The sequence below is a fragment of the Ranitomeya imitator genome, chromosome 5, assembly GCF_032444005.1.
Source record: "Ranitomeya imitator isolate aRanImi1 chromosome 5, aRanImi1.pri, whole genome shotgun sequence".
Classification (NCBI taxonomy): Eukaryota; Metazoa; Chordata; class Amphibia; order Anura; family Dendrobatidae; genus Ranitomeya; species Ranitomeya imitator.
The window spans coordinates 8714094-8729659 of NC_091286.1; the positions used below are offsets into that span (position 1 = coordinate 8714094).

Here is a 15566-nt window from a genome sequence, read left to right on the forward strand (position 1 = left end):
TGTGTTGGGTTAGCTTCGGACCCGTTTAATCGAAGCTGGTAGCAGTGATACCGATCGTGTGCAGACTTTTGGGTTATGTTGTAGCGGCTGCGGCGTTGATAATTATTGTTCCTGCCTGAGTGGGAGTAGTTATCGCATCGCTGCAGCGTGCCCAATAGCCAGTACATAGCAGGCAGCCTTTCTGGCGACTAATTACCCAGGGTGCAGTACCTAATCTGACCTGAGAGTAAGGGGGGCGCCAGAGAGCTGCAAGTGTTAAGTGGATCTGTAAGCGGGATATACATAAATCCCTGCAGTTTGTGGTATATTGAAGAGCAGTGGGATACCTAGAATAAGCCCCTGCTGTAAACTAAGAGGTCAATAGCCTTGTGTGTGTTTTCTCATCACATTGTTAGCAGTGGAGGGATAACTAAGATAAGCCCCCTGCACATGTGATAGCCATCTGTTGGCCCAAAGCCACCCTGACCCGTGACGTAGGGGTGACGGTCACGGTGTGAATTGTAACAAATTGGTGGCAGCGGTCAGGGGAATCCTGACACCACTGACCGGACCCTGAAAGAGAAGCACAGGTGGTATACACCTATCCTGTCACTGTGACATCAGTGTGTGACCGGAGTGTGTGCAGAGCCTCACCGAGACGCTGACATCACAGTGTGACCGGAGTGTGTGCAGAGCCTCACCGAGACCCTCGATATCAGTGTGTGACCGGAGTGTGTGCAGAGCCTCACTGAGACCCAGACATCAGTGTGTGACCGGAGTGTGTGCAGAGCCTCACCGAGACCCTCAACATCAGTGTGTGACCGGAGTGTGTGCAGAGCCTCACCGAGACCCAGACATCACAGTGTGTGACCGGAGTGTGTGCAGAGCCTCACCGAGACCCAGACATCACAGTGTGTGACCGGAGTGTGTGCAGAGCCTCACAGAGACCCAGACATCAGTGTGTGACCGGAGTGTGTGCAGAGCCTCACCGAGACCCTCAACATCAGTGTGTGACCGGAGTGTGTGCAGAGCCTCACCGAGACCCAGACATCACAGTGTGTGACCGGAGTGTGTGCAGAGCCTCACCGAGACCCAGACATCACAGTGTGTGACCGGAGTGTGTGCAGAGCCTCACAGAGACCCAGACATCAGTGTGTGACCGGAGTGTGCGCAGAGCCTCACCGAGACCCTGACATCACAGTGTGTGACCTGAGTGTGTGCAAAGCCTCACCGAGACCCCGACATCACAGTGTGTGACCGGAGTGTGTGCAGAGCCTCACAGAGACCCCGACATCAGTGTGTGACCGGAGTGTGTGCAGAGCCTCACCGAGACCCTCAACGTCAGTGTGTGACCGGAGTGTGTGCAGAGCCTCACCGAGACCCTCAACATCAGTGTGTGACTGGAGTGTGTACAGAGCCTCACCGAGACCCTGACATCACAGTGTGTGACCGGAGTGTGTGCAGAGCCTCACAGAGACCCCGACATCAGTGTGTGACCGGAGTGTGTGCAGAGCCTCACCGAGACCCCGACATCACAGTGTGTGACCTGAGTGTGTGCAGAGCCTCACCGAGACCCAGACATCAGTGTGTGACCGGAGTGTGCGCAGAGCCTCACCGAGACCCTGACATCACAGTGTGTGACCTGAGTGTGTGCAAAGCCTCACCGAGACCCCGACATCACAGTGTGTGACCGGAGTGTGTGCAGAGCCTCACAGAGACCCCGACATCAGTGTGTGACCGGAGTGTGTGCAGAGCCTCACCGAGACCCTCAACGTCAGTGTGTGACCGGAGTGTGTGCAGAGCCTCACCGAGACCCTCAACATCAGTGTGTGACTGGAGTGTGTGCAGAGCCTCACCGAGACCCTGACATCACAGTGTGTGACCGGAGTGTGTGCAGAGCCTCACAGAGACCCCGACATCAGTGTGTGACCGGAGTGTGTGCAGAGCCTCACCGAGACCCTCAACGTCAGTGTGTGACCGGAGTGTGTGCAGAGCCTCACCGAGACCCTCAACATCAGTGTGTGACCGGAGTGTGACAGAGCCTCACCGAGACCCTCAACATCAGTGTGTGACTGGAGTGTGTGCAGAGCCTCACCGAGACCCTGACATCAGTGTGTGACCGGAGTGCGCTGAGCCGCACCGAGACCCCCGACATCAGTGTGTGACCGGAGTGTGTTGAGCCGCACCGAGACCCCGACATCACAGTGTGTGACCTGAGTGTGTGCAGAGCCTCACCGAGACCCCGACATCACAGTGTGTGACCTGAGTGTGTGCAGAGCCTCACCGAGACCCCAACATCACAGTGTGTGACCGGAGTGTGCAGAGCCTCACCGAGACGCTGACATCAAAGCGCAGGTGTTCTGCCGTCACATGTGACCCGCGTTGCGCTGTGCCCTCGCCAAGGACCTGCCGCAGGGCATAGTTCAGCAGGTGGGTGGCGCTGTGCTTCACCATACACGCCAGCCGATGGCCCTAGAGAGAAGAGGAAACATCACTGACATGACAGCTGCACTGCATCCTGGGAGTTGTAGTGTTTATTATCATCTGGGATCACTATCTCCCACAATGCATCACATCAGTGTCGCACTGCATCCTGGGAGTAGTGGTGCAGTCTCAGACGCACACACTACAACCCCCACAGTGCACCAGGCCGACGCTCGCCCTGCCGATGTAATACCTGGTCCAGGTGCAGGATCAGGCTGTCCCCCACCCTCAGCGGTTCTGCGGCGGTGATCTCATGCACCACGTATCCTCCTGCCACGTGCACGGACTCCACCGGGAACAGGACGTCCTGTGGAGCGGACACGGGTGTAATATCATAGGGGCAGGGGGACCAGCACCGGGTAACACAGCCGGACGTCCCTCACCTGCTCCCCTTCCCGCGTGAAGTACCCCACGTCACAGCTCTGCCCCCCCTGCTCCGCGTAGTAACAGGTGCGGTCCAGGATGGCGGCGCAGCACTGACCTCCGTCCACCTCTGAGAGCAGAGACTGGTCCTGGTACAGCGCGAGGACGGCGGCCTCGCAGGGAGGGAACTCTGCGGAGGACACGGTCACATGATAACAGTCCAGAGGAGCAGCCGCTGAGCGGTGAACGGGCGGCCATCTTACCGTATCGGCCGTCGGCCCCCAGCCTGTACTTGTACTTCGGTGAATCGTTGGTGGCGGGGACCCCCCTGCGCTGCAGCTCCGCCAGAGAGTGCACGTCCAGCTGCTGCCGGGGCGGGGCGCCGTCCGCATGGAGGTTTCTAAACCTCATCTAGAATACAAAAAACATGGCGGAACATGGAGACTATGGAAATGACAAGCAATTCACATCCATAAGAAAGCCGCACACACGGCGGACCACTGACCTCAGCCTCCTCCTCCGCCAGCCGCTCCAGAGCCGCCATATCCAGAGACAGCCCCCTCTCCTGCAGAATCAGCGCGATGAGATCCAGCGGGAATCCCAGGTTCCTGTGCAGAGACCACGCCACGTCCACTGCGGAGACCGCGGGCGTCAAGAGAGCGCAGGACACCGAACGCTGCCCTAACCCGCCATCACATCACTCACCTGGGAACGTCGGGGTGGCGCCACCTCGCTGAACGGTGCGGTCGATGATATGACGCCCCCGCTGGAGAGAGACCAGAAACGCCTCCTCGTTCTCATTCAGGATCCTCATAATCTGAAAACAGCGCAGAAGTCGCATCAGAAAGAGCCCTGATACATTGTAACGACCCCGCAGCTGTGAGCGCAGGACCCATCACTTCGGACATATCCTCACGTGTCACCAGGTGTCTGCAGCGTCACCCACCTGAGATTTCTCGCGCTCCAGCTCCGGATACGCCACCCCCTGTAAGATAATCACACAGAGATGAGACACCAGACGTGGGGGAAGTAGTGACGGCGTCAGGCTCGGGAGTCTCCACTCACCAAAACCTGCACCACGGTGGGAACCAAAGAGGATAAGAAGCCGGGGGAAGCGCAGAGGATCTCGGAGGAGAAGCGGATGGCTCGGCGCAGAATGCGGCGCAACACGAGTCTGAGGAGCAGAGAAGCCGCGATCACAAGGGGGCGACATCGCACGTGGCGGGGGATGGGGAATGGCCTCAGATTGTGGGGGTACAGGTACAGTTATGTCAGCGCTCACTCGGCTCCTGACATCCCGGGGTACACGCCGTCAGCGATGCAAACAGCCAGCGTCCTGATGTGATCGGCCACCACACGATACGCCATGTCCACGTGGTGGACGTCCTCCGCACCCACCTTCCCCTGGTACGGAGGGGCCTGCGAGCCCTGAGGAGAGAGACGTCCATCAGTCCAGGTCACACAAAGAAGGGCAGAGAATGTGACCCGTGGCCCTCACCCTCTCGATGGCCCTCAGGATGGGTGTGAACAGGTCCGTGCCGTAGTTGGAGCGTTTCCCTTGGAGGACGGTGACCAATCTCTCCAGTCCCATCCCGGTGTCCACGTGACACTGCGGCAGCGGCCGGAGACGTCCGTCTGTCTCTCTGCACAAAGTGACAGGAGCGCGGGGGCTCTAGATCAGCAGGACCCGCGGGAACCCCAGGACCCCGACTCTGGATCCTCACCACCCACCTGTCATACTGCATGAACACCAGGTTCCAGATCTCCACCACGTCAGGACTATCCTGGTTCACCAGAGCTGCAGCGTTTCGCCCTCCAACATGATCGTAGTGAATCTCTGTGCAGGGCCCGCAGGGGCCCGTGTCCCCCATTTCCCAGAAGTTTTCCTTTAGGCCAAATGGCAGGACCCGTGCCGGAGGAAGACTGAAAAGGAGACGGAAATGATGGGAGTCACCCTTGGTGCTAAACACCTCCAGGCTGAAGCTCCTGGTCGCACGGACGTGGCATTAGCATCCAGCTGCATTTACCCCAGGCTCAGCCAGATCTCCCGGGTCTCCTCATCTGCAGCGAGGCCGAGATCCGGGTCCCCCCGAAAGTAGGTGACATAGAGGCGCTCAGCCGGGATCCCGTAACCGCGCGTCAGCAGCTCCCAGGCCATAGAGCAAGCTTCTACCTGCAGGAAAGCGACAGGAGAAACATGGGATGAGGCCAGATCCGGCCACACGGGGGGCACGGGCCGGTATCCAGTATGTGGGGGGGGGTTGGGGGTTTAGATATAACACGGGGCAGATATCCAGTACGTGGGGGATCAGATATGACACGGGGCAGATATCCAGTATGTGGGGGGGGGGGGGATCAGATATAACACGGGCAGATATCCAGTATGTGGGGGGGGGATCATAATAATAATAATAATAATAATAATAATAATCTTTATTTTTATATAGCGCTAACATATTCCGCAGCGCTTTACAGTTTGCACACATTATCATCACTGTCCCCGTCGGGGCTCACAATCTAGAATTCCTATCAGTATGTCTTTGGAATGTGGGAGGAAACCGGAGAACCCGGAGGAAACCCACACAAACACGGAGAGAACATACAAACTCTTTTTGCAGATGTTGTCCTGGGTGGGATTAGAACCCAGGACCCCAGCGCTGCAAGGCTGCTGTGCTAACCACTGCGCCACCGTGCTCAGATATAACACGGGCCGATATCCAGTATGTGGGTGGGGGGGGATCAGATATAACACGGGCCGATATCCAGTATGTGGGTGGGGGGGGATCAGATATAACACGGGCAGATATCCAGTATGTGGGTGGGGGGGGATCAGATATAACACGGGCAGATATCCAGTATGTGGGTGGGCGGGGATCAGATATAACACGGGCTGATATCCAGTATGTGGGTGGGCGGGGATCAGATATAACACGGGCTGATATCCAGTATGTGGGGGGATCAGATATAACACGGGCCGATATCCAGTATGTGGGTGGGTGGGGGGGGGATCAGATATAACACGGGCCGATATCCAGTATGTGGGGGATCAGATATAACAGGGGGCAGATATCCAGTATGTGGGGGGATCAGATACAACACGGGGCAGATATCCAGTATGTGGGGGGGATCAGATATAACACGGGCCGATATCCAGTATGTGGGGGATCAGATATAACACGGGCAGATATCCAGTATGTGGGGGGATCAGATATTAGAGGGGGCAGATATCCAGTATGTGGGGGATCAGATATTAGAGGGGGCAGATATCCAGTATGTGGGGGGATCAGATATTAGAGGGGGCAGATATCCAGTATGTGGGGGGATCAGATATAACACGGGGCAGATATCCAGTATGTGGGGGGATCAGATATTAGAGGGGGCAGATATCCAGTATGTGGGGGAGATCAGATACAACACGGGGCAGATATCCAGTATGTGGGAGGGATCAGATATAACACGGGCAGATATCCAGTATGTGGGAGGGATCAGATATAACACGGGCAGATATCCAGTATGTGGGGGGGGGATCAGATATTAGAGGGGGTAGATATCCAGTATGTGGGGGGGGGGATCAGATATTAGAGGGGGCAGATATCCAGTATGTGGGGGGGATCAGATATTAGAGGGGGCAGATATCCAGTATGTGGGGGGGGATCAGATATTAGAGGGGGCAGATATCCAGTATGTGGGGGGGATCAGATATTAGAGGGGGCAGATATCCAGTATGTGGGGGGGATCAGATATTAGAGGGGGCAGATATCCAGTATGTGGGGGGATCAGATATTAGAGGGGGCAGATATCCAGTATGTGGGGGGGATCAGATATAATAGGGGGCAGATATCCAGTATGTGGGGGGGATCAGATATAATAGGGGGCAGATATCCAGTATGTGGGGGGGGAATCAGATATAATAGGGGGCCGATATCCAGTATGTGGGGGGGGATCAGATATTAGAGGGGGCAGATATCCAGTATGTGGGGGAATCAGATATTAGAGGGGGCAGATATCCAGTATGTGGGGGGGATCAGATATTAGAGGGGGCAGATATCCAGTATGTGGGGGGGGGATCAGATATAATAGGGGGCAGACATCCAGTATGTGGGGAGATCAGATATTAGAGGGGGCAGATATCAAGTATGTGGGGGGGATCAGATATTAGAGGGGGCAGATATCCAGTATGTGGGGGGGGATCAGATATAATAGGGGGCAGATATCCAGTAAGTGGGGGGGGGGATCAGATATTAGAGGGGGCAGATATCCAGTATGTGGGGGGGGGGATCAGATATAATAGGGGGCAGATATCCAGTATGTGGGGAGATCAGATATTAGAGGGGGCAGATATCCAGTATGTGGGGGGGGGATCAGATATAATAGGGGGCAGATATCCAGTATGTGGGGGGGGATCAGATATTAGAGGGGGCAGATATCCAGTATGTGGGGGGATCAGATATAATAGGGGGCAGATATCCAGTATGTGGGGGGATCAGATATAACACGGGCAGATATCCAGTATGTGGGGGATCAGATATTAGAGGGGGCAGATATCCAGTATGTGGGGGGGATCAGATATTAGAGGGGGCAGATATCCAGTATGTGGGGGGATCAGATATTAGAGGGGGCAGATATCCAGTATGTGGGGGATCAGATATTAGAGGGGGCAGATATCCAGTATGTGGGGAGATCAGATACAACACGGGGCAGATATCCAGTATGTGGGGGGGATCAGATATAACAAGGGGCAGATATCCAGTATGTGGGGGGGATCAGATATTAGAGGGGGCAGATATCCAGTATGTGGGGGGGATCAGATATTAGAGGGGGCAGATATCCAGTATGTGGGGGGATCAGATATTAGAGGGGGCAGATATCCAGTATGTGGGGGATCAGATATTAGAGGGGGCAGATATCCAGTATGTGGGGGATCAGATATTAGAGGGGGCAGATATCCAGTATGTGGGGGGATCAGATATTAGAGGGGGCAGATATCCAGTATGTGGGGGGGGGATCAGATATAATAGGGGGCAGATATCCAGTATGTGGGGGGATCAGATATTAGAGGGGGCAGATATCCAGTATGTGGGGGATCAGATATAACAAGGGGCAGATATCCAGTATGTGGGGGATCAGATATTAGAGGGGGCAGATATCCAGTATGTGGGGGATCAGATATAACAGGGGGCAGATATCCAGTATGTGGGGGGATCAGATACAACACGGGGCAGATATCCAGTATGTGGGGGGGATCAGATATAACAAGGGGCAGATATCCAGTATGTGTGGGGGATCAGATATTAGAGGGGGCAGATATCCAGTATGTGGGGGATCAGATATAACAGGGGGCAGATATCCAGTATGTGGGGGGATCAGATATTAGAGGGGGCAGATATCCAGTATGTGGGGGATCAGATATAACAGGGGGCAGATATCCAGTATGTGGGGGGATCAGATACAACACGGGGCAGATATCCAGTATGTGGGGGGGATCAGATATAACAAGGGGCAGATATCCAGTATGTGTGGGGGATCAGATATTAGAGGGGGCCGATATCCAGTATGTGGGGGATCAGATATAACAGGGGGCAGATATCCAGTATGTGGGGGGATCAGATACAACACGGGGCAGATATCCAGTATGTGGGGGGATCAGATATTAGAGGGGGCAGATATCCAGTATGTGGGGGGGATCAGATATAACACGGGCAGATATCCAGTATGTGGGGGGATCAGATATTAGAGGGGGCAGATATCCAGTATGTGGGGGGATCAGATATTAGAGGGGGCAGATATCCAGTATGTGGGGGGATCAGATATAATAGGGGGCAGATATCCAGTATGTGGGGGGGGGGATCAGATATTAGAGGGGGCAGATATCCAGTATGTGGGGGGGATCAGATATTAGAGGGGGCAGATATCCAGTATGTGGGGGGGGATCAGATATAATAGGGGGCAGATATCCAGTATGTGGGGGGATCAGATATAACAGGGGGCAGATATCCAGTATGTGGGGGGGGGATCAGATATAATAGGGGGCAGATATCCAGTATGTGGGGAGATCAGATATTAGAGGGGGCAGATATCCAGTATGTGGGGGGGGGATCAGATATAATAGGGGGCAGATATCCAGTATGTGGGGGGGGATCAGATATTAGAGGGGGCAGATATCCAGTATGTGGGGGGATCAGATATAATAGGGGGCAGATATCCAGTATGTGGGGGGATCAGATATAACACGGGCAGATATCCAGTATGTGGGGGATCAGATATTAGAGGGGGCAGATATCCAGTATGTGGGGGGATCAGATATTAGAGGGGGCAGATATCCAGTATGTGGGGAGATCAGATACAACACGGGGCAGATATCCAGTATGTGGGGGGGATCAGATATAACAAGGGGCAGATATCCAGTATGTGGGGGGGATCAGATATTAGAGGGGGCAGATATCCAGTATGTGGGGGGGATCAGATATTAGAGGGGGCAGATATCCAGTATGTGGGGGGATCAGATATAACAGGGGGCAGATATCCAGTATGTGGGGGATCAGATATAACAGGGGGCAGATATCCAGTATGTGGGGGGATCAGATATTAGAGGGGGCAGATATCCAGTATGTGGGGGGATCAGATATAATAGGGGGCAGATATCCAGTATGTGGGGGGGGGATCAGATATAATAGGGGGCAGATATCCAGTATGTGGGGGGGGATCAGATATTAGAGGGGGCAGATATCCAGTATGTGGGGGAATCAGATATTAGAGGGGGCAGATATCCAGTATGTGGGGGGGGGATCAGATATAATAGGGGGCAGATATCCAGTATGTGGGGAGATCAGATATTAGAGGGGGCAGATATCCAGTATGTGGGGGGGATCAGATATTAGAGGGGGCAGATATCCAGTATGTGGGGAGATCAGATATTAGAGGGGGCAGATATCCAGTATGTGGGGAGATCAGATATTAGAGGGGGCAGATATCCAGTATGTGGGGGGGATCAGATATTAGAGGGGGCAGATATCCAGTATGTGGGGGGGGATCAGATATAATAGGGGGCAGATATCCAGTATGTGGGGGGGGGATCAGATATTAGAGGGGGCAGATATCCAGTATGTGGGGGGGGGATCAGATATAATAGGGGGCAGATATCCAGTATGTGGGGGGGGGATCAGATATTAGAGGGGGCAGATATCCAGTATGTGGGGGGATCAGATATAATAGGGGGCAGATATCCAGTATGTGGGGGGATCAGATATAACAAGGGGCAGATATCCAGTATGTGGGGGGGATCAGATATTAGAGGGGGCAGATATCCAGTATGTGGGGGAGATCAGATATTAGAGGGGGCAGATATCCAGTATGTGGGGGGATCAGATATTAGAGGGGGCAGATATCCAGTATGTGGGGAGATCAGATACAACACGGGGCAGATATCCAGTATGTGGGGGGGATCAGATATAACAGGGGGCAGATATCCAGTATGTGGGGGGATCAGATATAACAAGGGGCAGATATCCAGTATGTGGGGGGGATCAGATATTAGAGGGGGCAGATATCCAGTATGTGGGGGAGATCAGATATTAGAGGGGGCAGATATCCAGTATGTGGGGGGATCAGATATAATAGGGGGCAGATATCCAGTATGTGGGGGGATCAGATATAATAGGGGGCAGATATCCAGTATGTGGGGGGATCAGATATTAGAGGGGGCAGATATCCAGTATGTGGGGAGATCAGATATAATAGGGGGCAGATATCCAGTATGTGGGGGGGGATCAGATATTAGAGGGGGCAGATATCCAGTATGTGGGGGGATCAGATATAATAGGGGGCAGATATCCAGTATGTGGGGGGATCAGATATAACACGGGCAGATATCCAGTATGTGGGGGGATCAGATATTAGAGGGGGCAGATATCCAGTATGTGGGGGATCAGATATTAGAGGGGGCAGATATCCAGTATGTGGGGGGATCAGATATTAGAGGGGGCAGATATCCAGTATGTGGGGGGATCAGATATTAGAGGGGGCAGATATCCAGTATGTGGGGAGATCAGATATAATAGGGGGCAGATATCCAGTATGTGGGGGGATCAGATATTAGAGGGGGCAGATATCCAGTATGTGGGGGGGATCAGATATTAGAGGGGGCAGATATCCAGTATGTGGGGAGATCAGATATTAGAGGGGGCAGATATCCAGTATGTGGGGGGATCAGATATTAGAGGGGGCAGATATCCAGTATGTGGGGGAATCAGATATTAGAGGGGGCAGATATCCAGTATGTGGGGGGATCAGATATTAGAGGGGGCAGATATCCAGTATGTGGGGGGGGATCAGATATTAGAGGGGGCAGATATCCAGTATGTGGGGGGGGGATCAGATATTAGAGGGGGCCGATATCCAGTATGTGGGGGGATCAGATATTAGAGGGGGCAGATATCCAGTATGTGGGGGGATCAGATATTAGAGGGGGCCGATATCCAGTATGTGGGGGGGATCAGATATTAGAGGGGGCAGATATCCAGTATGTGGGGAGATCAGATATTAGAGGGGGCAGATATCCAGTATGTGGGGGGGGGGATCAGATATTAGAGGGGGCCGATATCCAGTATGTGGGGGGATCAGATATTAGAGGGGGCAGATATCCAGTATGTGGGGGGATCAGATATTAGAGGGGGCCGATATCCAGTATGTGGGGGGGATCAGATATTAGAGGGGGCAGATATCCAGTATGTGGGGGAATCAGATATTAGAGGGGGCAGATATCCAGTATGTGGGGGGATCAGATATTAGAGGGGGCCGATATCCAGTATGTGGGGGGATCAGATATTAGAGGGGGCAGATATCCAGTATGTGGGGGGGGGGATCAGATATTAGAGGGGGCAGATATCCAGTATGTGGGGGGATCAGATATTAGAGGGGGCAGATATCCAGTATGTGGGGGGATCAGATATTAGAGGGGGCAGATATCCAGTATGTGGGGGGATCAGATATTAGAGGGGGCAGATATCCAGTATGTGGGGGGGATCAGATATTAGAGGGGGCAGATATCCAGTATGTGGGGGGATCAGATATTAGAGGGGGCAGATATCCAGTATGTGGGGGGAATCAGATATTAGAGGGGGCAGATATCCAGTATGTGGGGGGATCAGATATTAGAGGGGGCCGATATCCAGTATGTGGGGGGATCAGATATTAGAGGGGGCAGATATCCAGTATGTGGGGGGGGGGGATCAGATATTAGAGGGGGCAGATATCCAGTATGTGGGGGGATCAGATATTAGAGGGGGCAGATATCCAGTATGTGGGGGGATCAGATATTAGAGGGGGCAGATATCCAGTATGTGGGGGGATCAGATATTAGAGGGGGCAGATATCCAGTATGTGGGGGGATCAGATATTAGAGGGGGCAGATATCCAGTATGTGGGGGATCAGATATAACACGGGCAGATATCCAGTATGTGGGGGGATCAGATATTAGAGGGGGCAGATATCCAGTATGTGGGGGGATCAGATATTAGAGGGGGCAGATATCCAGTATGTGGGGGGATCAGATATTAGAGGGGGCAGATATCCAGTATGTGGGGGGAATCAGATATTAGAGGGGGCAGATATCCAGTATGTGGGGGGATCAGATATTAGAGGGGGCAGATATCCAGTATGTGGGGGGGATCAGATATTAGAGGGGGCAGATATCCAGTATGTGGGGGGGGGATCAGATATTAGAGGGGGCCGATATCCAGTATGTGGGGGGGATCAGATATTAGAGGGGGCAGATATCCAGTATGTGGGGGGATCAGATATTAGAGGGGGCCGATATCCAGTATGTGGGGGGGATCAGATATTAGAGGGGGCAGATATCCAGTATGTGGGGGGATCAGATATAACAAGGGGCAGATATCCAGTATGTGGGGGGGATCAGATATTAGAGGGGGAAGATATCCAGTATGTGGGGGGGGGGATCAGATATTAGAGGGCGCCGATATCCAGTATGTGGGGGGATCAGATATTAGAGGGGGCCGATATCCAGTATGTGGGGGGGATCAGATATTAGAGGGGGCGATCAGATATCCAGTATGTGGGGGGGATCAGATATTAGAGGGGGCAGATATCCAGTATGTGGGGGGATCAGATATTAGAGGGGCAGATATCCAGTATGTGGGGGGATCAGATATTAGAGGGGGCAGATATCCAGTATGTGGGGGGGGGGATCAGATATTAGAGGGGCGCCGATATCCAGTATGTGGGGGGATCAGATATTAGAGGGGGCCGATATCCAGTATGTGGGGGGATCAGATATTAGAGGGGGCAGATATCCAGTATGTGGGGGGATCAGATATTAGAGGGGGCCGATATCCAGTATGTGGGGGGGGATCAGATATTAGAGGGGGCAGATATCCAGTATGTGGGGGGATCAGATATTAGAGGGGGCCGATATCCAGTATGTGGGGGGATCAGATATTAGAGGGGGCAGATATCCAGTATGTGGGGGATCAGATATTAGAGGGGGCAGATATCCAGTATGTGGGGGGATCAGATATTAGAGGGGGCAGATATCCAGTATGTGGGGGGATCAGATATTAGAGGGGGCCGATATCCAGTATGTGGGGGGATCAGATATTAGAGGGGGCCGATATCCAGTATGTGGGGGGATCAGATATTAGAGGGGGCAGATATCCAGTATGTGGGGGGATCAGATATTAGAGGGGGCCGATATCCAGTATGTGGGGGGGATCAGATATTAGAGGGGGCAGATATCCAGTATGTGGGGGGGATCAGATATTAGAGGGGGCAGATATCCAGTATGTGGGGGGATCAGATATTAGAGGGGGCAGATATCCAGTATGTGGGGGGATCAGATATTAGAGGGGGCAGATATCCAGTATGTGGGGGGATCAGATATTAGAGGGGCAGATATCCAGTATGTGGGGGGATCAGATATTAGAGGGGGCCGATATCCAGTATGTGGGGGGGATCAGATATTAGAGGGGGCAGATATCCAGTATGTGGGGGGATCAGATATTAGAGGGGGCCGATATCCAGTATGTGGGGGATCAGATATTAGAGGGGGCCGATATCCAGTATGTGGGGGGATCAGATATTAGAGGGGGCCGATATCCAGTATGTGGGGGGATCAGATATTAGAGGGGGCAGATATCCAGTATGTGGGGGATCAGATATTAGAGGGGGCAGATATCCAGTATGTGGGGGGATCAGATATTAGAGGGGGCAGATATCCAGTATGTGGGGGGATCAGATATTAGAGGGGCAGATATCCAGTATGTGGGGGGATCAGATATTAGAGGGGGCAGATATCCAGTATGTGGGGGGATCAGATATTAGAGGGGGCAGATATCCAGTATGTGGGGGGATCAGATATTAGAGGGGGCAGATATCCAGTATGTGGGGGGATCAGATATTAGAGGGGGCAGATATCCAGTATGTGGGGGGATCAGATATTAGAGGGGGCAGATATCCAGTATGTGGGGGGGATCAGATATTAGAGGGGGCAGATATCCAGTATGTGGGGGGATCAGATATTAGAGGGGGCAGATATCCAGTATGTGGGGGGATCAGATATTAGAGGGGGCAGATATCCAGTATGTGGGGGGATCAGATATTAGAGGGGGCAGATATCCAGTATGTGGGGGGATCAGATATTAGAGGGGGCAGATATCCAGTATGTGGGGGGATCAGATATTAGAGGGGGCAGATATCCAGTATGTGGGGGGATCAGATATTAGAGGGGGCAGATATCCAGTATGTGGGGGGATCAGATATTAGAGGGGGCCGATATCCAGTATGTGGGGGGATCAGATATTAGAGGGGGCAGATATCCAGTATGTGGGGGGATCAGATATTAGAGGGGGCAGATATCCAGTATGTGGGGGGATCAGATATTAGAGGGGGCCGATATCCAGTATGTGGGGGGATCAGATATTAGAGGGGGCAGATATCCAGTATGTGGGGGGATCAGATATTAGAGGGGGCCGATATCCAGTATGTGGGGGGGATCAGATATTAGAGGGGGCAGATATCCAGTATGTGGGGGGGATCAGATATTAGAGGGGGCAGATATCCAGTATGTGGGGGGATCAGATATTAGAGGGGGCAGATATCCAGTATGTGGGGGGATCAGATATTAGAGGGGGCCGATATCCAGTATGTGGGGGGATCAGATATTAGAGGGGGCAGATATCCAGTATGTGGGGGGGATCAGATATTAGAGGGGGCAGATATCCAGTATGTGGGGGGGATCAGATATTAGAGGGGGCAGATATCCAGTATGTGGGGGGATCAGATATTAGAGGGGGCAGATATCCAGTATGTGGGGGGATCAGATATTAGAGGGGGCAGATATCCAGTATGTGGGGGGGATCAGATATTAGAGGGGCCGATATCCAGTATGTGGGGGGATCAGATATTAGAGGGGGCAGATATCCAGTATGTGGGGGGGATCAGATATTAGAGGGGGCAGATATCCAGTATGTGGGGGGATCAGATATTAGAGGGGGCCGATATCCAGTATGTGGGGGGGATCAGATATTAGAGGGGGCAGATATCCAGTATGTGGGGGGGATCAGATATTATAGGGGGCAGATATCCAGTATGTTGGGGGGGGGATCAGATATTAGAGGGGGGCAGATATCCAGTATGTGGGGGAGATCAGATATAATAGGGGGCAGATATCCAGTATGTGGGGGGATCATATATAATAGGGGGCAGATATCCAGTATGTGGGGGG

The 15566-nt window shown here is 53.2% G+C and overlaps 1 protein-coding gene across 1 annotated transcript in view; it reads right to left on the bottom strand.

Annotated features, from left to right (window-relative positions):
- The window catches only part of AARS2 (alanyl-tRNA synthetase 2, mitochondrial), a 39195-nt gene that overhangs the window by 8920 nt on the left and 14709 nt on the right, over positions 1-15566 (bottom strand). The window contains exons 3-14 of the mRNA XM_069768279.1: positions 4854-4999; positions 4558-4749; positions 4325-4469; positions 4109-4254; positions 3892-4000; positions 3773-3811; positions 3532-3643; positions 3332-3459; positions 3090-3237; positions 2847-3016; positions 2657-2770; positions 2311-2451 (exon numbers count right to left, since the gene is read on the bottom strand). Of these exons, the coding sequence (XP_069624380.1) occupies positions 2311-2451; positions 2657-2770; positions 2847-3016; positions 3090-3237; positions 3332-3459; positions 3532-3643; positions 3773-3811; positions 3892-4000; positions 4109-4254; positions 4325-4469; positions 4558-4749; positions 4854-4999 (1590 nt within the window). The remainder of the gene's footprint in view (positions 1-2310; positions 2452-2656; positions 2771-2846; positions 3017-3089; positions 3238-3331; positions 3460-3531; positions 3644-3772; positions 3812-3891; positions 4001-4108; positions 4255-4324; positions 4470-4557; positions 4750-4853; positions 5000-15566) is intronic.